General features: G+C 54.8%; 2 protein-coding genes across 4 annotated transcripts in view; one reads left to right on the top strand and one right to left on the bottom strand.

Moving 5' to 3' along the window:
• The window catches only part of CRABP2 (cellular retinoic acid binding protein 2), a 202,271-nt gene that overhangs the window by 103,337 nt on the left and 76,218 nt on the right, over positions 1 to 22,716 (bottom strand). The window lies entirely within an intron of this gene.
• NES (nestin) lies at positions 10,275 to 21,980 on the top strand. Its single transcript, XM_056853565.1, has 4 exons — positions 10,275 to 11,085; positions 14,184 to 14,308; positions 16,036 to 16,106; positions 17,068 to 21,980. The coding sequence occupies exons 1-4, from the start codon at positions 10,282 to 10,284 to the stop codon at positions 21,978 to 21,980; spliced, it is 5,913 nt and encodes a 1,970-aa protein (XP_056709543.1). The 5' UTR covers positions 10,275 to 10,281.

The raw sequence follows: 22,716 nt of genomic DNA, 5'->3' as shown, positions 1-22,716 counted from the left end.
CGGGAGCCAATTCCAGGGGGGTCCAGTTGATCATCGCACCATAGGGGTGGCAATGGGAATTGGTTCCCACTGGGAACAAATAGACTTCACTATAGCCCCTATCCGGTTTGAAGTGGTCTTGGGAATTAACTGGATTAAAGGACATAGTCCCAGTATTGATTGGGAAACAGACACTATTTCTTTCGCTAGTCCCACCTGCGACCAGCATCGGCAAAACTTTGCTCTGCCATTTCCGCCCGTTCCAGCGTTAACCTCTACTGCCCCAGTACCACCGGCTCTACCCGCTGTATACCGGGACTTTGAAGATGTCTTCGACCTTAAGGAATGTGATGCCTTACCCCCCCACCGGGCCTCAGACTGTGCGATTGAAGTAGTAAAGGACTGCACATTAACCAAAAGTAAGATTTACCCTATGAGCGCTTCCGAGCGCACTGTCCTCCGGGACTTTTTGGACAAAAACCTCGCCAGAGGGTTCATTCGCCCTTCGAATGCCCCAAACTCGGCCCCCGCGTTTTTCGTCCGGAAAAAAGAGGGCGACCTTCGCCTGTGCATTGACTTCAGAAAGCTCAATGCGGTTACCCAGACCAACGCCTATCCTATCCCATTAATATCGGATATTTTGGGACAATTACAGGAAGGCCGTGTGTTCTCTAAATTAGACTTGGTGGAAGCCTACTACCGAGTCCGTATCCGCGAAGGAGATGAACACCTCACTGCCTTCTCTAGCTGTTTCGGAATGTATGAATTCCTTGTAATGCCGTTCGGATTAAAAGGGGCCCCGGGGGTTTTCATGCAACTCATCAATGAAATCCTACATGACCTTCTATATCGTGGGGTGGTGGTCTACTTAGATGACATTCTCATTTATTCGAAAACTATGGACGAGCATGTGACTCTGGTCAGAGAAGTTCTACAACGCCTGCGTAACCATCAACTGTTCGCTAAACTAGCTAAGTGTGAATTTCACCAAAGCAAACTCACGTTTTTGGGATACATCATCTCCCACCAAGGTCTTCGCATGGACCCCGCCAAAGTCCAAGCCGTCCTCGATTGGACTCCCCCCACCAACCGTAAGCAAGTACAGCAATTTCTGGGATTTGCAAACTTCTATCGGGGATTCATCCCTAACTTCGCCCAAGTGGCTCTACCCATTACGGACCTGCTGAAAACTAAAGGAAAAGTAAGCTCGGCTGCCTTGCCCTCCGCAAAGATCCTATGGACTGAGCAATGCCAAGCCGCCTTTCTGGCCCTCAAACGCCTCTTCACTTCGGAGCCGGTGCTACGGCACCCAGACCCAAATCAAATGTTCATTGTGCAAGTCGATGCTTCCGATGTAGCCATGGGAGGGGCTCTCCTCCAGCAAGGACCGGACGGTCTTCTTCACCCTTGCGCTTACTTTTCAAAAAAATTTGCGCACGCTCAATTAAACTGGCCCATCTGGGAGAAAGAGGCCTCTGCAGTTCATCATGCACTGACTTTATGGCGGCAATTCTTGGAAGGGTCTAAAATACCCTTTGAAGTTTGGACCGATCACAAAAATCTAGCTGCCCTCACGGGGTCCCATAAGCTATCGGCGAAACAACAACGGTGGGCGGAGTTCTTTGCTCAGTTCCGTTTCACCCTGAAGCACGTCCCTGGGAAGCAGAACGTTCTCGCGGATGCCCTCTCCCGTTTACCACAATATCCGGTAAAACTCGAAAGACCCACCAACTCTCTGTTCACCCCTATGCAACGTGGGGCCCTACCTATGCTGGCTGTGCAAACCCGATCCCAGCATCAACACACCTCGCAAGCTCCGCCAGCCCAACCGGCTGCCCAGCCGCCACCGCAACAGACCGGAGTTCCCGCCCCTCCTACCCCTCCGACCGCTCAGCCGCCTGCAGTCTGCGCGCCGCCACACGTAAGCACTAGCCCTATAACTATTTCTCAGATCTCCAAAACCGACGGGGGGGCTCCCTCCAAACTCCCCATCTCCGAATCCTTTTTAACTGTCCTTCGGGACCAGTGCCTTTTAGAACGTTCCGCTCATACCCTACCTCCTGGTGTTTTGGAACAAGGGGGGTCCTGGTACAAAGACTCAAAATTGTATGTACCCAAAGCTCTCCGGAAGGACGTTTTACATTTAGCTCATGGAGCCAAAACAGCTGGGCACTTTGGGTTTCTGAAGACCCTTCACTTATTGCGCAGACAGTTCTGGTGGGGGGGAATGCGTTCCGACATTGACTCCTTCATCCGCAGCTGTCCCGTTTGTGCCGCTGCGAAACGATCGCAGGGCAAACCCCCGGGTCTGCTACAACCTCTTGAAACGCCCAGCAAACCTTGGGAAGTGATCGCTATGGACTTCATGACTGATCTCCCTCTCAGTGGGGGTAAAACTGTGTTGTGGGTTGTTACTGATTTGTTTTCTAAGCAAATACATTTGATTCCATGTGCAGGGATCCCCTCTGCTCAGAAACTAGCCCGCCTCTTCGTGACGCATATATTTCGTTTACATTCGTTTCCGCGTAAAATAATTTGTGACCGCGGAAGTGGTTTCGTTTCTAAGTTTTGGAAAGCTTTCCTCAAGTTGGTGGGGGTGGAACAGGGATTGTCTAGTGCATACCATCCTCAAACTGATGGTCAAACTGAACGTGTCAATGCTGTACTCGAATGTTATTTGCGTTGTTATGTTAACTACCACCAGGATAACTGGGTGGAACTGCTACCTTTAGCAGAATATGCCTACAATAATGCCATGCATCAATCCACAGGTTTTAGCCCGTTTTTTGCTGTGTATGGACAAGATTTCAGTCCCATCGTTCCTACAGATGATGTAGAGGGGGAGGGGAACCCCGACATTGCCTCCTGGGCACACGCCCTCCGTACCACTTGGCCCTGGCTCGTTAGCAACCTCGACCGGGCCAAACGTAAATACAAAGCGCAAGCTGACAAACATCGCTCCCCCGGGGGTGATCTGCAAGTGGGTGCTTTGGTTTACCTTTCCACCAAAAACCTCCGGTCCACCCAACCGTGCCATAAACTCAGCGCCAAATTCATTGGCCCTTTCCCCATTACTCGGGTCATAAACCCTGTCACAGTGGAACTGGCTCTCCCCAAATCTTTGAGGCGTGTGCATCCTGTTTTCCACATAAGCCTCCTCAAACCCCATGTTGCTTCTCCACGGTGGCATCCGAACCCACCGCCTGCGCAACCCATCATGGTGGGGGGGGAAGAACACTTCGAAGTCTCCAAGATCCTTGACTCCCGTATTCACCATGGTACTCTCCAGTATCTAGTTCGTTGGAAACATTTCCCCCCTGCCTATGACGAATGGGTGCGCGCACGAGATGTCTCCGCCCCCGACCTCATTGACGCCTTTCACATTGCTTACCCGAACAGGCCAGCCCCCTTGCGAACTGGGAGGGGGCCTTGAGGGGAGCAGAATGTCAGGCTGCTATCTCGGTTTCGTTATTGCCTCTGTCTCTGTGCTGTATTGTCTGCCCCCCAAGGTCGCATGCCTAAGCCTAAGCCTGGGAACTCAGCTCCTGGGAAACTGTATTCCTGCGTGTAATCTCCCGCCTTTCCTGCCTTATAATATCTCCCAGCTAGTGAGCCTTTCATAGCTGTCATTTTATTCGTTTGCACTGTATGCCTATTTGATCAGTAAAATCCACCTGTTTGGACTCTATACGACTTTGTGGTGATTTCTGGTTCTGTGGGCCAAGGGCTGACATGAGTGGACATGTTCGTGGAGGAGAGGGCTATCCATGGCTACTAGTAAAAAAAGATACTAGTTATGATGCACACCTATTCTCTCCAGGATCAGAGGAGCAGGCCTATTATCTTGGGTGCTGTGGAACGCGGGCAGGATGGTGCTGCTGCAGTCGTCTTGTTTGTGGGCTTCCTACAGGCACCTGGTTGGCCACTGTGTGGACAGACTGCTGGACTTGATGGGCCTGGGTCTGATCCAGAAGGGGCCTTTCTTATGTTCTTATGTTCTTAAGCCTGTTCCACTGAGGAACCGCTCTAACTGTTAGAAAGTTCTTCCTAATGTCTAGATGGAAACTCTTTTGATTAAATTTCAACCCGTTGGTTCTGGTCCGACCTTCTGGAGCAACTGAAAACAACTCAGCAATGATGTACTTAGCAGGCCCCACAAGGCCACGACCCTGACCTGGATGGTCCAGGCAAGCCCAATCTAGGCAGATATCCAAAGCTAAGCAGGGTGGTGGGCCCTGGCTGGCACTTGGATGGGCGACCACCAAGGAAGTCCAAGGTCGCTGTGCAGAGACAGGCAATGACAAATCACCTCTGGTCATCTCTTGCTTTGAAAACCCAATGGGTCACACCAGGAGTCGGCTGCAACTGGATGGCCCCGACCTGGACGGGCCAAAGGCTAGCCTGATCTCATCAGATCTCAGAAACTAAGCAGGGTCAGCCCTGGTTAGGACTTGGGAGACCTCCAAGGAATGTTAAGGTTGTGACGCAGAGGCCAAAATTGTCTAGGCGAAGGCCTGCTGGATCGTTCTTGGCCTTTGGATCCACTGTTCTGCTGTGACTCTGGAAAGTCTTGTATTTGACGATGTTTTGGTGGTGTGCACTTTAGCGTTGGCTATTTTGGGGGGCTTGGGAGGCCAAAAAAGTGGGGTAAAAATATTTCAAATGAATAATAAGGGCAGGGCAGTCGAGGAGAACAGCTGGAGCACATGGAGTCCCTTGAGCAGTGGAAGCCACGAGAAGTGGAGGAGCAAAGTGGGGAGAGGGGGGAGGCCGGGTGAAACCCTGGGGAGCGTTCAAGGGGGCAGGGAAGGAGGCCTGTGTAGGGTTCTCAGAGGGGCAGCCTTTGGTTCCAGGGACGGGCCCCCATCCGTGCATCCGGGCTTTCCTTTCTTAGGGAAAAGGGACCTCCGGGGCTGCCAGGAGTGCCTGAAATCCATCCGGGCCCTGAGGGCCCAGCTGCGGAACGTCCGGAACAGGCTCTGGGTGCTGGAAGCCAAGCTGGGGGTCCAGGTGCCCCCCCGGGAGCTGGATGCAGATGAACAGGAGGAGGAGGAGGAGGAAGAGAAAGAGGAGCCAGCGGCACTCCTGCCAAGAGCCCCGGACACCAGCGGAGAAGAGCGAGAGGAAATGAGAACGTGAGGTTCGGACGGGGCCGCCTTAGAAGTGAGACGCAGGGACTGGCCTGACGGTCCTGGCTTCTGTTCCGGCAATGGTTTTTGTATCCTTCCTTTCCAGGAAAAGGTTTTGTTTTGTTGCAAAGAGAACTAAAATAAACAAGTAAAAATGTGGTGGTGGGTGTTCTTGGGGCACAAGTCCTTGCGCCAAGGGGTCGCACCCTGTGGATCTGTTTCAACAGCGGAGGTGGTGGCAGTTTCTCCCGGCATAAAGAGCCTTCCCCTGATGCAAAGAGGCTTACCCCCCCCCCACACACACACACAGTCTTTTGGTCAAGCCACCTACCAGACAGGCCCGCGAGATCTGTGTGGACACACCACAAGAACCTTTGGCCAGGCACTTTCTACCTTCTGCCCTAGATACACAAGCCCATTAACTCAGGACATCTTCTTCTCTCAGGTCCTGGCACCATCACAGGAGGGGGTTTCTGGATACACGGTCTCAGTTCTCAGACTCCGTGCCTTCAGTGCCCCCGTGCAATGTGCACAACACCACAGACTTCCTGAACAAAATACACGTTGTTGACAATCTTCCACATAACACTATTTTGGCCACCATGAATGGTGAGTCTCTACATACCAACAGCCGCCCCACAAAGATGGACTACAAGCCATTAGGAGCACCGTGTCTCACAACACCACGGCCATCCTCACTACCACGCTCTGCCAGTTTGTCCTCATCTGCAATCCCTTCAGATCTGGTGAGGATTTTTTTTCTTCAGATCAGTTGGGACAGCCACGGGCACCTGCTTGGCACCCCAATATGCCAACATTTTCACAGATGACCTGGAGCAAGGCTTCCCCAGCTCCCATCTGTTAACACCCCACTTGAACCTGAGATTTACTGATGACATTTTTTATCATCTGGATACTTGGGGGGGGGGGAAGCACTGGAGAAATTTCACCCGGCCTTCACCCCCCACCATAAACTGGACCTCCCTTCAGGAAACAGCCAACATGAAAAACAACGTGGTGCTTGGTTAGCTGCACTCCAGAAAAGCCAGACTCTTGGCATCTCCTCTCTCTTGTTGGAATCCTTGCATTTCGGAAGACATGCAGGGAATTATACCCATCAACATCTTTTGGCGTTGACCTTGCTAGCTCCTGCAGTTCCTCAAAAGTCTAGACATCAGCTAGTAAGATGTTTTGATGGAAATAATCTGTAATGTTTTCAGGCCACAAGCCTGGATCTTTGGAAGTAAAAGACTCAGGTGGTGTAGGACTACTCTTTCCTGCTTCGTGTAAACCCTCTGAATATGGTGGTGGTATCTGATTATCTTCAAGCAATATATTGGAGTCACGTGTTCTGGCTGCTTTTCTTTGCTATTTGTTGCCAGCGCCACACACTCAGTCACTATACTGAATCATAGAATCAGTTGGAAGGGACCTACAGGGTCATCTAGTCCAACTCCCTGCACAATGCAGGAAATTCACAACTCCTCCCCCAGTGACCCCTACTCCATGCCCAGAAGAGATCATTTCGATCTTGATTTTGTTCCTTTGCTTCCCTCGTGACTGTTTTGTTGCCTGGCTGCAGAAAGGCCTTGTCTGGTTTGATAAACTGGAGGGTGGGCTGGTGTCCTTGAGCTTCTTCCTGTTCCCTTTCTTCTACCTCCTTATTTTTCTGGCTGCCTGCTTTGTGTTTATAGCCATCACCAGACATGGCTGAATGAGGACTACCAGCTCCGGGTTGGGAAATACCTGGAAGAAGCTGCCAACAGAAGCAATATGGGTAGAGATTATGAGGCCCTAAGGGTTACTTAAAAGTGGGGGTGTACTATTCTCACCTGATCAACCCCCTAGAGCAGTGATGGCGAACCTTTTAGAGACCGAGTGCCCAAACTGCAACCCAAAACCCACTTATTTATAGCAAAGTGCCAACACAGCTAGAAGTCCACATGGGGCTAGGGGTTGCCAGGTCCCTCTTTGCCACCTGCGGGAGGTTTTTGGGGCGGAGCCTGAGGATGGTGGGGTTTTGGGGAGGGACTTCAATGCCATAGAGTCCAATTGCCAAAGTGGCCATTTTCTCCAGGTGAACTGAAATAGCAGATCTCCTGCTACTACCTGAAGGTTGGCAACCCTGCATGGGCGGCCAAGCGGGGGAAGGAAAGCAGCTGGAGCATAGCCCCCACCCCTTCAGTTTGGTTCTTTTTCCAACTGTTATCTTCATACAAATTTTAAAAGACTGTTATGCAGGGTGGGGGTTGATGGTGAGGACAGCCCTCTGCATGCACTCAGAGGCACCTTCGGTTGCATGAACGAGCAGAATGGAAACCCGAGCTAAGCAAAGGGCTTGGCTCCAGCACAAACGCCAGGCGGGCCCTTGTTCGGCCCCCACTGCCAACCCCCTGCCCTGCAGTCACCAACCAGCCCACCGCAGATGGCCGCCCAGGCGTCCCACTCCCGGTCCAGCCCCGTCCCGGCTCCGCCTCTTCCAGTCCTCGGCAGAAGGCTTGTCGTCTTCACTTCCGGAGCGCGCAGCCGGTGACTGCAGAGAAGGCACTGGGAAGGAGCCTGGCACTTCTCGGAGGAGCCGGGAAGGCACTGCTGGTCCCCAGCCTCCTCAGCCGGGAGAACGAACTCAGGCAAACTCTGTGCTGGGGCGACGGCTCGTGTGCCTACAGAGAGGGCTCTGAGTGCCACCTCTGGCACTCGTGCCATAGGTTTGCCACCACTGCCCTAGAGGCTGATCGTGAGATGGAGAAGGAAATAAAGGAGGCAGCTAAAGCAGAACATTTCCCAGTACGGGGTGACTTCAACTTGCCTCTCATTGACTGGGCAAATATGTGCTTGTGTCTTGCCATAGGAACAAGCTTTCTAGCCATCATAAGTGTCTGCGCATTAGAGCAGATGGTCATAGAGCTAGCTGGTGGGGTAGCATCTTCAGGAGGAGCTCTCTAGATTGGGTGAGTGGGCACCCACGTGGCAAATGAAGTTCAACATGGGTGAGTGCAAGGCGAGGCATCCTAACTTTAAATATGTGCTTGTGGAGTCTGAACTGGTTGTGACTGAGATTGAAAGAGATCTTGGGGTTGCTGTGGATAGCTGAATGAAAATGTTGGCGCGGGGCGCAGAAGCAGCAGTGAAAAAGGCAAACTCCATGCTAGGATTTATTAGCCAACTGAAAATAAAACGGCCATTATTATAATGCCCTTGCGTAAAGCTGTGGTGCTGTGTGCATGCCTATCACCGTCTCTCCAAAAGGATATTGCAGTACTGGGAAAAGCGTAAAGGAAGGGTCACCAAGACAATTAAGGGATTGGCAAAAGTCACCCCTGGCCGCAGCTGCCACCTGCTTCTCCAGCGGTGGTCCAAGAGCAACCCCAGATTATGATCCTGCTCCTTCCAGGGGAGGGCCGACCCATCCAGAACGGGCGGCGTCTTAAATCTTCTTGGATGAGCCACTTGAACTGTGCGGCCAGGATCTCAGCTTCAACTCGGGGACCTAAGATGTGAAGTGGCAAAAGCAGCACGCCGGGAACTTGCAAATTCCAGGGTGCAGCTCCAGCCTCTCTCTGGCCAGAGTCGGACAAAGGCCCGCTCTGTGCTTTTTCAGTCCACCCTTTGACCAAGCTGGAATTCCCCCACCCACCCCCCAATGCCCACCTCCTTAGGAATGTTGCTGTTGGAAGATGTGAGATTCTGGCCAAGATCTGTTTTTACTGGAAGATGGACTAGAGAAGGGGTGGCACAGGCAAAGCACAGAGCGGGGGGACAGTGGATTGGAGTCATGTCCATGTATGCTGCCCCCCCCGCCCCTTGTAGGAAGAGCAGCCCCCCCCACCACCACCACCAGGGTTTCCAAGGGCCAGCACTGCAGCCAGCACCTTAAAGCTGGCTTCAGAAGGACCCCTCCAAGCGAAGGGAGTTTGTAGAGCCTCTGCTTGGCCTGCAGAAGGTCCCCGGTTCAATCCCCGGTGGCATCTCCAGTTCAAGGGACCAGGCAAGTAGGTGATGGGAAAGACCTCTGCCCGGGACCCTGGAGAGCAGCTGCTGGTCTGAGTAGACAATACTGACTTGGATGGACCGAAGGTCTGGTTCAGTAGAAGGCAGCTTCACGGGTGCTCACGTGAGGACTGATGAGGTTTCTTTGCTTAAAATATCTCCTCCTGAAAAAGCTGGGGCACTCAGAGTAATTCCCGGGCACGTTTCTGGAGGTTTAGTGGGCCCTTTGAGGGGCTCGCAGGGGTCCTGCTCTGCTGAGCCATCTGGCAGGGTGACTTTAGGGATTGCAAAAGGGAAGCCGAAGATGGTGCCGGGTGGCCCCCCGCCCCATGCCAGCGAGTTCCCGGGGCGTCTCCTGACTGCGCCCCCAAAGACCTCACGGGGAAGCTCTGCCGAAATCTGGAAGCAGCTCTGCGCTGGGATGGTCCTTCCCTCCGCTTGGGAAGTCCTTGAAGGGCTCTGTCGCGGGGGGGGGGGGCGAGTGGTTCTCTGCTGCCCCAGAAAGTCGGGCCAGAACCAACAGGGCTTAAGGAGGAAGAACTGCAGAGCGAAAGAGACCCCCTCCCGTTCCCCGCCCAGGGAGAGAGGGGCGGGCGGGCGGGTGGGGCGGGGGGCGTTCTGCCCGGCCGCCCCCTCCCTCCCTCCCTCCCTCCCTCCCTCGTGGCCGCCAGAGGGCGCCCTTGCTCCGTTGGAGAGACCCCCCCCCCCAGCCCTCCCGCGGCCACCTGCGGGCGAAAGTGCCCGGCGCGGCGGCGGGGCTGGCTCATCTGCCTCCCCTTTACTGCTGCGCTGCCTCTCCCAAGGAAGCATGGGCGCTCCCTGGCCTCTGACCCCTCTGGGTCTGGGGATTGACGGTCCCGTCCCATCTGCGGCAGAGAAGGCTGGGGGGGGGGATTGCACTCTTTGTCCCATGGGTGGAGGGGCTGCAGCTCTCTCATTCATTCACCATAACGGGTTGCTGCTGGCCCAGGCTCTATCCCCCCCTTCCCAGTGGGCCGAGCAAAGGGTTAAGGCCAGCTGCCTCTCCGAAGAGCCTCCCCCTAGGCATGAATAGCCGTGCAGAGGCGCCCGGACGGGGGACTGGCTCGCTCACTCCTCGCCGGCTGCTCCACTGGCAAGCACACCCCCCTCGCACCGCCTGCCCCCACTCTGCGTCGGACTCCGTTCCCAGACAAGGCTGAGCATGGAGAATTTCCTGGAAGCCAGGCCCTTGGGGGAGGAATCCCTCCAGATGTGGGACCTCAACAAGCGCCTGGAGGCCTACCTGGCCAGAGTGAAGTTCCTGGAGGAAGAAAACGAGGGGCTGAGGTCTGAGATCCACCAATTGCGAGGGGGTCCGCCGGAGGGCTCTTGGCGGGGCAAGTACGAGGAGGAGGTGGCCGCCTTGAGGGCCACCCTGGACCAGGCCTTCCAGGAGAAGCACGCGGCCGAGCTGGCCCGAGCCAGCCTGCACGAGGAGGTCCAGCTGGTCAAGAGCAGGTGTCAGAAGGAGCGGGCCGCCCGGGAGGAAGCCAAGAAGCTCCTCTCCTCGAGCAAGAAGGAGCTGGAGGAGGAGAAGAGGAGCCACATCTGGCTGAGGGAAAGAGCCGCCCAGCTGGAGAAGGAGATCGAAGCGCTGGCTGAAGCCCACGAGGAGGAGAGGGCGCAGCTGGACCGGGAGGTGGCCGGCTTCTCCTGGAGCCTGGAGAGCGTCCACGGCACACCTGCGCCCTTCCAGCTGGTGGGGGTGGAGGACTATGCCAAGAGACTCGCCAACATCTGGCGGGGGGCTGTGGAGACCTACAAGACAGAGGTCTCCCAGCTGGAGGCCTCCTTTGGTGAGGCGAAGGAGAACCTCTGGAAGGCCACCGAGGGCAACCGGCAGAGCCAGCTGCAACTGCAGCTCCTGGAGAGAGAGCTGGCCGGCCTCAAGGTGCGGAAGGAGGCGCTGGAGGAACGCCTTGCCCAGCAGTGGCAGCACCAGCAAGGGGAGGCGGAGAAGCTCCAGGTGGGTCAGGGGTTTGACCGAAGTGGGGGGGGGGAGTGCAGAGCCAGGCGGAGAACAGGGGGCCGAGAGAGGCACATGGTGGGGTCTCCGAGGATCATAGAATCAAAGAGTTGGAAGGGACCACCAGGGTCATCTAGTCCAACCACCTGCACAATGCAGGAAATTCACAACTACCTCCCCCCCCCCCAACCCCTAGTGACTAGAAGATGGCCAAGATGCCCTCCTTCTCACCATCTGCCTAAGGTCATAGAATCAGCATTGCTGACAGATGGCCATCTAGCCTCTGCTTAAAAACCTCCAGGGAGGAAGAGCTTACCACCTCCCGAGGAAGCCTGTTCCACTGAGGAACCGCTCTAACTGTTAGAAAATCCTTCCTGATGTCTAGACAGAAACTCTTTTGATTTAATTTCGACCCATTGGTTCTGGTCTGACCTCCTGGGGCAACAGAAAACAACTCGGCACCATCCTCTGTATGACAGCCCTTCAAGTACTTGAAGATGGTTATCATGTCACCCCCTCAGTCTTCTCCTCTGCAGGCTAAGCATACCCAGCTCCTTCAACCTTTCTTCATAGGACTTGGTCACGAGCAGGGAGGGGGGGCTGGAGCACATGGCAGAACCCCACTGCTGGGAGAGAGACTCCCGCCCCCCAGGAATCCAAAGGGATCCCTGTGGGATGGCTCTCCAGCCTCTGCTTCAAGACCTCCAGCGAGGCAGAGCCTGCCCCGCCCCAAGGGAATGGGTTCCTCTGCAGAGCCGCTCTCCACGATGGGGAGCTTCTCCTCATGTTCAGCTAAAATCCTACCCTCCTGTAACGGAAGCCCCCTCCCAAGTTTTGCACTCTGATCCAGTCAGAGAAGAAGGGTTTGCCCTCTTTCTAAGCCAAATGCAGAGGAACAGCCCGTGGGGCGTTGTGGGCAGAGCCTTTGTCTACCTTTGGCTTCCCACTTTGGGCTGGTCACTCTTGCTCGGTCTCACCGATCTCACAGGGTTGTTGTGAGCATAAAATAGGGGAGGATGGAGAGCAAGAGGCCCGACCGGTGTTCAGCGCCACTCAGTAAAAAGGAACGGGGCTTGTCGTTTCCGCAGAGCACGGTCGATCGCAAGAGACAGAAAACTCTCCCTGCCCAGCCACACGATATATGGCACATGTGTGTTTTTATTTCCGCACTAATTTTCACGCAGGGTGATCTGCCTTTAGCGAAGTGAGAGGATTTCAGTGGGTTCGTGATTTAAGTAGTCCCAACTTCAGAGGGGTGTCTGTCTGTCCCTCCCTTAGAATCACAGGATCACAGAGTTGGAAGGTTCCACTAGGGTCATCTAGCCCAACCCCCTGAACAATGTAGGGAATCCACAACTCCCCTTTGCAGCTTGGATCTGCCCTAGAGCAAAAGGAGGCTGATGCTGATGCCAGCCGCTGGGCAAGAGGATTCATTCTGCACACGGATCTCAAAGCCCTGTTGGGCTGGACTGATGCAGGCTGACTCAGCTGGTGCTCCAACATGAAAAAAGGCTTGTGTGGGGTGGGGGGGAGTCTTAATGGGGCTCCCAGGGAAATATTGGTCTTTACTGCTCCAAAGTCTTGTGCTGTCTGGTGGCTTCTGCTCTTCCTTCCCGAAGCCCAGGTCAGCGGCTCTGGGGCAGCCAGGGGCTGAATGGACCTCTTGGCCCGCTGCCTTTCTGGCACGGAGCGGACTGCTCCTCGCGAATTTACTGCATTTATCGCCTGCTTTTCTGAAGGCGGAATATCAAATATTTTTAAAAAGTTCAGTCACATGGCTCAAGGCATCCAATAAGCAATGCAATAGGACTAGGATTCTGCAATAGGGAAGCATGACAAAGAGACAACCCTCTCAGGCAAGACAAACCATGAACACTGCCGAGCGGATTGCAAATGGACAAGCAAGCGCAGTAAAAGCAAGGTGATACGTGCAATAACTGTAATCTTATTCGCTTACATCATTCTACTCTCCTCCGTTTTACCCTTACAACAACCTTGTAAGGTAGGTTAGACTGAGAGCCTGTGACTGGCCCAAGGTCACTCAGTGAGCTTCCATGGCACCAGTGGGGATTAGAACTGGGATTTCCTGGGTCCTAGTCCGACCCCTTTACTACACCGATGACAACCGTCCCCCAACTGCCACCCTCTGAGGCCTGCCCTTAAGGAACGACTGAGCCCGATCCAAAGGGCGTGCCGGGTACCTGCTTCTCTTTCAAAGCCTCCCCCCCCCCCGATTTTCCAGCCAGGCTGGGGTTGTGTGGCTCAGAGCCTTCTTTGGCTCAGACGCAGGCCAGTGTCCCCTCCCCCTCCTCACCACCCAGGAGCCCTCCTGGCCTGGCCGGCACTGAGGAGCTGCCCTGGACGGACTCCCGCAGAATGGACGCAGGGCTTGGGGCCGCGGCAGGATTCCCTCCAAGGCAGCGCCCAGGCGGGTTGTGCGAATGAGGGCCAGCCAGCCAGAGGAGAAAGCCGGAGGGCCCCTCCGTGCCATGGACAGCCGTCCGCCTGCCGGTCTGGAGGCTTGAGGGCCCCCCTGGGCAAACACAGGCGGCCAGAGGGGGGGAAGGGACTCATTCAGCACAGTGGTCAGGGCCAAAGCTCTGCTGCTTACAGGGCCGTTTTTGGCCATCAGCCAGGCTCTTGGGCAGCCGCAGACTATTTAAGGGTGGGGGGGGTCGCAAGGTCACAGTGCAAAGGGCCCCTGGCACTCGCATCCTAGAGGCAGCACGCTGACAGGCCTGTGGCAAAAGATTTGTTTAGTTGCGGTGCACAGTGAGGTGGACTTTGCTAGCTCTTGAGTTGAATGGAAAAAAGCAGGAGGACTGAGCATTTTAAACTGAGCCATCCGCATCGGCTGCCCCGTTGGGGATTCCCCAGATCCCTGTGCAGACCAGCCACGAATCCGAGCAGCGGCACCCATGGGGCACTCCCGCCGAGGCAGGTGGAAGCCTGGGGGGGCTGCTTGCGGCCTGTCCGTGCCAGGCCACCCCCTCTCCCGGCCAGCCTCTTGGGGCCCTGGGGGGGGGGGGAAGGGGCCTCGCTCTTGGTCATCGGTCAGCTGCCTCTGACGGGTGGCCTCTTGTGCTCTCCCTCCACAGCTGGCCATGGAGGGGCTGGAGGAGGAGAAGCGGGCGCTGGCCGTCCAGATCGCCCAAGTCTTGGAAGACCGGCGGCAGCTGATGCACCTGAAGATGTCCCTCAGCCTGGAAGTGGCCACGTACAGGTGAGGGCGCCCTCCTGGCTGGCAATCCCCCTCCCAGGGCCCAGCCCCCCTCCCAGCTCCGGCACTCTGCAAGCCCACCGGACCCCCAGCTGGGCTTCCCAGGTCACCCCTTGGCCACCGGTGGGGAATGGAGGGGTATGCTTGCCAGAGCCAGGTTGGGGAAATCCTGGGGATTTGGAGGTGGAGCCGGGGGGGGGGGGACCTCAGTGAGGTACAGTGCCCTAGAGTCCACCCTCCAAAGCATCTGTTTTCTCCCTGGGTGCCACCCCTGACCCAAGAGGAAGCAGGGCCCTGGAGATGCTGCCTTTGCCCAGGCATTGCCTGTCCCAGGCAGTCTCCCCCAAAGTCATTTGAATGAAGGAGGGGGCTTTGCGAAAACGGGCAACTTCTCGGCCCACTGCAAGTCTCCCCCTCCCTCCCTAATCTGGTGGGGGTTCTCCTCTCCCCCCTCCCCAGAGAGCATCCCACGGGAACCTCCGTGTTCCCACAGCCCTCCTCTTACTCGCCTTCCCCCTCCTCTCTCCAGATGGCTCCAGACAAAAGCAGGCGGGGTGGAAGGGGGTGGGAGAGAAGGTCTCCAAGATTAGCATGAGAATGGGGGCCCTGCTTGGGGGAGAGGGGCAACCGAGGCTGGGCATGATGTCATCGGGAGGGGGCAGAGGGTCGGCCCCACGCTCAGGAATGGAGGGCTTTTCTCCTACATGGCAGAGGGTTTGTTTTCGAGCCCAGGGTAGCTTGCAGCCGTTAACAATCAAAAACGCCACTGCACCAGTGCCGAAGACAAATGGGGCGAGCCTAGGAAAAGTTACTCCATTCAGTGGGCTGAGACTGGAATAACTCTGCCAGGGATCGCAGGGTAGAACAACAAGAGGGGAACTGGAACCACAACTCCAACCCACAAAAGTTGCACCAGCAAAGGGTTCCCCGACAGAAACTGGCCAAATGCCCTCCAAGAAATCATCGCCTTGGGCCAAGGGAGCTGGGAGCCAGGGCGGGAGGGGGCCATTCCACACGGTGGGGGCAACAGGTCAGAAATCCGCAGCAGCAGACCAAACCGCTTGCTTGAGAGGAAGCAGCGTCTGTTTGCAGGACAGCACCGTTGGGGCCCTTCCCAAGCAGGCAGTGGAGTAAGGGGGCCACATAGAATCACAGAACCATCGAGTTGGAAGGGACCAGCAGGGTCATCTAGTCCAACCCCCTGCACAATGCAGGAAATTCCCAACTACCTCCTCCCCCCCCCCACACACACACCCAGAGCTCGGCAGGCTGGAGAATCTGCAGACAGTCCAGATAGACCCCGTTTGCAGTTCCAGTCTGAGTGGGAAATGGTTGTGCTTCCAAGTGGGGCTTTGGTCAAGCAAGCAAGACGCTAGTCTCTCCTGGGCTCCTGCCATCGAGCCCCTGCTGTGGCCTACCCCACTCTCCTGGGTGTCTGAAGAACTGGCCCTGCTTTGGAGTTTTGTTCTGCGTAGCTCCGAAGTGCACAGGAGAAGGTATGACAGTGGCACGCCCAGACTGAGCAGCCAGGGGAGGGGCCGTGGCTCAGTGGCAGAGCATCTGGTTGACTGCATGGCCATTGGTGACGGGAAAGACCTTTCTCCACCTGAGACCCTGGAGAGCCGCTGCCAGTCTGAGCAGACAATACTGACGTTGATGGACCAAGGGGGGGTCTGATTCAGTGCATGGCAGCCTCATATGTTCACCCACCCTCCAATTCTGCCTTTCAGGACTCTTTTGGAAGCAGAGAGTACACGGCTACAGATGCCGGCAGACCACAAACTGGCCATCGGCCTCCGAGGTAAGTTCAGAAGCAGGGAGGACGGGGTAGCGGGGTCTTCCTCTTGAGGGTGGGAAGGGCTCACGGGGCCAGCCACGGCCATTCCAGCCACGTCCGTCTGCTGTAGCAAACTAAAACGGAAGTCCAGCAACACCTTCAAGCCTAGCAACATTTACTCCAGCACAAGCTGTCATGCGTCAGAGCTAACTGCCCCGGATGCCTGGAATAAATAGAATCATAGAGTTGGAAGGGACCACCAGGGTCATCTAGTCTAACCCCCTGCACAATGCAGGAAATTCCAAATTACCTCTGTTCTTTCAGGAGCCACCAGGCTTGCATTTCCCCCAGCTGTGGCACCAGTCCAGCGGAAAGGGGGAGGAGGGGGGGTCCTGGCTTTCAGTATGGAACTATGAAGAAAGTCACCCACTTCGCGGGAGTTGCTGCCTGCCCTCTTTCTGCCCCTCCAGAGAGCCAGCGTGGTGTCGTGGTTAAGAGCAGTGGTTTGGAGCGGTGGACTCTGATCTAAAGAACCGGGTTTGATTCCCCACTCCTCCACACAATCCCAGTTGGGTGACCTTGGACAAGTTACAGCTCTGTTAGAGCTCTCTCAGCCCCACCTACCTCACAGGGTGTCTGTGGTGGGGAAGGGAAGGTGATTGTAAGCCGATTTGGGTCTCCCTTAAGTGGTAGAGAAAGTCGGCATATAAAAACCAGCTCTTCTTCTTCTCCTGTCCAGGCCATTGCATGCCAACTACAACAAAATGTCTGTGCTGGATAAAGGAAATTGTCTGCATAGAAATGGGAACCCCCGGGGGGCCTCCTTTTGCTAAAAATGTATTGTTTCGCATAAAGGTGAGGTCATAGTTATGTGCCTGACACCTTCGTGGCCTTGATCAAATGTGCTTTGAAGAGAAATTCCTGATGTGACAATAACTATCGTAGTGACTGATGTTCCTGTTTTCCTTCTTTGTGCCTCCTGCAGATAGCAAATCGGAAGCAATTGCCAGCAAACGCCAAGGACTGTCTCTGGAAAGAGGGTCCCTGAGTTCCCCAGACCCCAGGCTGAGCTCTGCCACCTTCTTGAAGGGAGGTGTGACCCCTCAGCCCCCCAGGAAACAAAATGGCTCCTTCACAGTCAACATGGCCGCTGTGCTCCCCAAGAGTAGTAGGAGCCCTGTGGTGTGCGGGTTCCAGAAAGCCAACACAATCCTTCGGTCCCAATCCACAAAGGCTTTTGAGGGGGTGGATGTCCCTGCTTTCATTGACTCCGCTGCCTTTGAGTTAGGTTCCTCCCCGCGAAACGAGGTGGTGACGGCCACCGAAGCTGGAACCGTTTCCCAGTCATTCGTCCGTGAATCGCCCCCGCTTTTCAGCTCCATCAGTCCCACGGTTTCAAACGTCTTGGGAGAGTCCAGCTCAAATGCCGGGCAAAGTCGCCGTCCAGAAGATGGAGATGAAATTTCAGCCCAGATGAAAACGGAGGAGTCGGGGAAGAAGGCGGAGCTTCATGAGGAAGAGGAGGAGGAGGAGAACCAGCCCGGTGAAGAGCCCCCTTGGAAGACCGCCGCGCACTACGGGCCTGATCCCTCCCTGCTGGTCACAGAAGCCTTGGAAAGCGCACTACAGGACGTTCCAGGGGGAGACGTCCGCTTCGAGGCCGGCTTGCTCAATGTGGCCAAATCCCCAAACGGCACTCCTTTCGGTGAGTCTTTGTCCCTGGAAGAGGAAAACGGGGCGGCCATTTCTCCAAGCACAGCAGCATTGGGGGAGGCCACGCCGGAGCTTCACAAACGCCGGACGGAAGACCGTCACTCAGCAGATCGGCCGGAGGACATCAACGGCTCTGAGTACTGCAGTGAGGCTCACAGTGGCCCAGAAGCGGGCTTGTGGGTGTCTCGGGTTGTAGAACCGTCCTCTCCGCAAGAAACAGAGTCTCTAGAGGAAGAGAGGAGTCCTCCCACCCAGCGCAACAAAGAGGACTTTGTATTTGGCATTCCAGTCGCTGAAGACGTTGACTGTTGCAACATCAGGAGCACATCAGAGCAGACTGAGGGGGGCAACGAGCAGCTCCCTGACCCCCAGACTCTTGTTCAGAGGGAGGAGTCGGAGGAGGGCTCCACGTGCACCGAATCAGCAAGTCAACGGGACACCAATGCGGCTGCCCCTTTCAGTGGGGACCAGGACCGCTCAGAGCCGGGCCCAAGCTGTCCTGAGGACCAGGCCAGCACCATCGGAACAGACGTGGAGGAGGCCTATGGAGGGGCAGAAGACCTTGAGGTAGTGAGCACAGAAGCCCTGCACCTCTCCGAGGACGAGGAGCGGAGAGCCCTTTCGAGTCCTTCGCGGGAGAGTGAAGAAGGTGACTTCCAGGCAGAGATGCTGGACAGTGAGTTTCTTCAGACAGAAGATTTTGCAGTCGAAACTTTGTCACCAGTAAGCCGCTCGTTTTATTCTGCAGAAGGTCACCAAGAGCATCACTTTCTTGGAGTAGAGCAGGAAACTCCTGAGGAACAAGCACCATTTCCTGCCTTGCAGGAGGAAGAGGGGAAAGAGGTGGACTTAGAACCTGAGACCTCAAGTATTGAAGAGGCTGTCTTGAGAGATGAACACACAACAAACATCTCGTCAGCTGAACCCAGGGCCACGGAGGAGGCAGGTACCAAGGAAGAGCACATTTGGGAGCCACAGCAGGATATTATGGGGCACGAAGGTCTCCTGGAAGAAGAGGATGCTTTGGGCAAGGAAGACACCATGGAGAAGGAAGAAATGGCCACCTTGCAAGATGTGACTTGCGAGCAAGAAACTGTCTTGCAGAAGGAGAATGTGGAGAGTGTTCCAAGGAAGGAGACTTCCAAAGGAGAGCAAGGAGAGGAAGCAGAAAAGGGGAGTCAAGGAGACCTCCCAGTGGACCAGTGGATGGAGGAAGAAGAGGTCACCACCAAAGGAGAACAAGGAGAGGAAACAGTAGAGGCATGTCAAGGAGACCTCCCAGTGGAGCAGCAGGAAGAAAGGACCATGAAAGGAGGGCAAGAAGAGGAAACAGTAGAGGCGTATCAAGGAGACCTCCCAGCGGAACAGCAGGAAGAAGAGGTCACCATGAAAGGAGGGCAAGGAGAAAAAACAGTAGAGGCGTATCGAGACCTCCCAGCAGAACGGCAAGATGAAGAGGTCACCACCAAAGGAGAGCAAGGAGAAGAAACAGTAGAGGCATGCCAAGGAGACCTCCCAGTGGAACAGCAGGAAGAAGAGGTCACCACGAAAGGAGGGCAAGGAGAAGAAACAGTAGAGGCGTATCAAGGAGACCTCCCAGCAGAACAGCAAGATGAAGAGGTCACCACCAAAGGAGAGCAAGGAGAAGAAACAGTAGAGGCATGCCAAGGAGACCTCCCAGTGGAACAGCAGGAAGAAGAGGTCACCACCAAAGGAGGGCAAGGAGAAGAAACAGTACAGGCATATCAAGGAGACCTCCCAGTGGAACAGCAGGAAGAAGAGATCACCACGAAAGGAGGGCAAGGAGAAGAAACAGTAGAGGCGTATCAAGGAGACCTCCCAGCAGAACAGCAAGATGAAGAGGTCACCACCAAAGGAGAGCAAGGAGAAGAAACAGTAGAGGCATGCCAAGGAGACCTCCCAGCGGAACAGCAGGGAGAAGAGGTCACCACCAAAGGAGGTCTAGAAGAGGAAACAGTAGAGGCGTGTCAACGAGACCTCCCAGCAGATCAACAGGAAGAAGAGGTCACCATGGCTTCTCCTGAAAGTGATATGATGAAAAGAGAAGTTTTGATAACAGGGTCAGAAGCAGCGGAGACTGAGGAGATGGAGGCAGCAGCAGCGGGCTCTGTTAGTACGAGTGATTTGCAGGAGAAAGAGAATCCTGAAGTCCAACAGGCGTTCATGACTGAGTCCCCACAGGAAGAAGAACAGACTTTTACTGCTGAGAGAGAAGAAGCCTACCGAAACCAATGTTCACCGCTCCACGAAACCAGCATTGGAGCACTGGAGGTTCCTTCAGGAGTGCCGAGCAACGCTACCAATGGATTTGAAGCGGAGTCCTACAGTGGCCCCGGGGACTTGGATATGTCTTCTGAAAGTGACCATCACTTGCAAAGTGATTATTCAGGGTCTGAGGTTTCCCTGGAATCCTTAGAGGTTTCCCCAAATGCTGCCTGTGAAACAGAAGGGATTGAAAAGGAGTTCGAAAGCAGTAAACGTATTAAACTAGAGGAAACTTTGCCTGATAACACGCCCTTGCATTTGTATGATGAGAAGATGTTAGCTGTGACTGGGAAGGACCTCCTGCTTCCAGAGAACAAAGAGGCATCAGGGACATCCCTTTTAACCAAAGATAGTACCCGTTCTGTGGAGGTTACGGAGCAAGAGTTGGAGGAAGCGTGTCTGTATGGTTCCCAAACAGAAGGGGATGATGCCAAGGTACTGGAGGATGTAGAGAAGGAAGGAGAATCTGCTCCCAAACAGGTTCCCCCCAACTCAGAGGAGCTTCCTGTTTCAAAAGATTTAGAAGAAGCTAAGACTGAAACTCTGGACCTCGTCAGAAATAACGAAGAAGACCTGCACTCTGGGGAACCTGTAACGCCCATCACAGAAGCATATTTTCCCCCACTGGATGCAGAATTTGATGAGCAGCCCAAGGAAACCTTGAAACGTGGAAGTGGTGCAAGAAAAGAAGCCGCGTGTGGAGAAATGACCCATGAGGAAACCTGTAGTACAGATTTTGTTTGGGAGATAGAAAGAGACAATATATTCCAAGCAGATCAGCCTGATTCCAGCTACGATCAGGAACAGGTCTGGGGGGGAAATGACAGCCCTTTGGAATGTAGTGACCCCAATAATGTAGTGTCTGAAGGTTCTCATAAGGTTTCTCCTCTGACCAGTGTTGCTGACCTGGGAGAAATTGTGTTGGAAGAGGAGCAGACTCCAGATGGCCAGGAAGACCCTGCGGAACCTGAAGGTCAGGTGTACTATGAGGATGAGAGTTTGCTCGGCGCCCATGAATCCCAGCCAATCTCTGATCTGGAAAGCTGTGGAAGAGAAGATCCCACCCAAGAAACAGACTTGGCTGAAATTGATTCTAGTGGTATGGATTTTACAGAACCTTCACCAAAGGCAGAAGCAAGTCTCCCCATAGACGGTTTGAAAGCCTCTGATATCCTGGAGATCGTAGAACAAGCCCTGGAGTTTAACCAAGAAGTTATCAAGGCTTCTGAACAAACGGTTGAGGTGGAGCAGCTGGTGGCCTGGGGAGACCCCCATGTCCCCCCCGAGGCAGAGAGTAATGGCAGCTCTCTTGCCTTACCTGACGTAGGTAGATCCCAGGTTTTTACAGAGACCCTAAATGCCCCCTCCCCCAATGCCAAAGACCCAACAGGATCTGATCATTGGGTTGAAAATATTGGCAATGGGCTGCCGCAGGATTCAAGCCTGCCACATTTCACCACTGAGATACTGAACGGCATCGGGGACCTTCATTCTGGCAACAGGGTGTATGATGTGGGCTCTTCCAGGGAAGAACTAATCGAGGAGGTTGCTATCAGTCAGCACTTCGACAGAGAGGACGCAGATGACCTGTCCATGCTGGAGACCCTGAACCAAAATCCACCACGGACTAATGAAGAGGCATCCAAAACTGGAGAAATCTGTTCCGAAATCCACAAGGACATTTCACTGGAACACCGAGGGCAGGAGGGGCTGGATGTGGACAAGAGCTTGTTTGCTAACATCCTGCAGTCTGCTCACGTGAAAGGAAAGGAGGCTGAGATAGAGACCGTTTCCATCCCACCGCATTTTGGAGAAGACATTCTCCACCTGGAGTCCAGCCAACACCTGACGTTCCGACCAGAAGGTGAAGAAGAGTTATGGTCTCCAGAAGACAACTGAAATGTCTGTTTGGGGCATTATCGCGGCTTCATTCCTTTTAACCTCCACACTATTCCCTCCCCCCCACCAAAATTCCCTTTTCCCATTTGAAATTTTAAAATAGGCAGTCATATCGACAATCAACAACACCGTGTAGACAGAATCATAGAATCCTAGAGTTGGAAGGGACCACCAGGGTCATCTAGTCCAACCCCCTGCACAACGCAGAAAATTCACAACTACCTTCCCACCCCCACTCCCAGTGACCCCCTACTCCGTGCCCAGAAGATGGCCAAGGTGCCCTCCCTTTCATGATCTGCCTAAGGCCGTAGAATCAGCATTGCTGACAGATGGCCATCTAGCCTCTGCTTAAAAACCTCCAGGGAAGGAGCAGAATATTTGCCTTTTTCAATACTTCCACTCTACGCTGGCCCTTAAAAAAAAGATGTTAAATGAGCGTTGAAGGTCAGCACCTTCGAGGAACTAGTGAGATAGAATCAAGGGCTGGGGCTTTTGTCTTTCCCTCGAGGCAGCCCTTTCTCTTCAGAGCACACGCTGGCGGAAGCCTGCAGTTACCTTCTGCAGCTGGCCATGCCCGGGGGTGGGGGGAGATCTGCCCATTCAGAGCACTTGGGGGGGGGGGTGAGCTAGTCTCTGCTGAGCTTTTATGCCGGCACCCAAAACCTTTCCACTCCCTGCCTACATCCTTTAGCAGTGCTGCCTGAAACACTGGCAGGAGGCAGCAGGCAGGGCAAAG

This window comes from Euleptes europaea, chromosome 7 (assembly GCF_029931775.1).
Source record: "Euleptes europaea isolate rEulEur1 chromosome 7, rEulEur1.hap1, whole genome shotgun sequence".
Taxonomy (NCBI): domain Eukaryota; kingdom Metazoa; phylum Chordata; class Lepidosauria; order Squamata; family Sphaerodactylidae; genus Euleptes; species Euleptes europaea.
This window is presented reverse-complemented; position numbering and strand designations above follow the sequence as displayed.

What these genes read in the sequence shown, in the direction of transcription:
- NES (XM_056853565.1), top strand. Translation starts at nt 10,282, where the DNA reads ATGGAGAATTTCCTGGAAGCCAGGCCCTTGGGGGAGGAATCCCTCCAG. An exon ending in GGGAGGCGGAGAAGCTCCAG is followed by an intron (nt 11,086 to 14,183) that starts GTGGGTCAGGGG and finishes CTCCCTCCACAG; the next exon opens with CTGGCCATGGAGGGGCTGGA. An exon ending in ACTGGCCATCGGCCTCCGAG is followed by an intron (nt 16,107 to 17,067) that starts GTAAGTTCAGAA and finishes TGCCTCCTGCAG; the next exon opens with ATAGCAAATCGGAAGCAATT.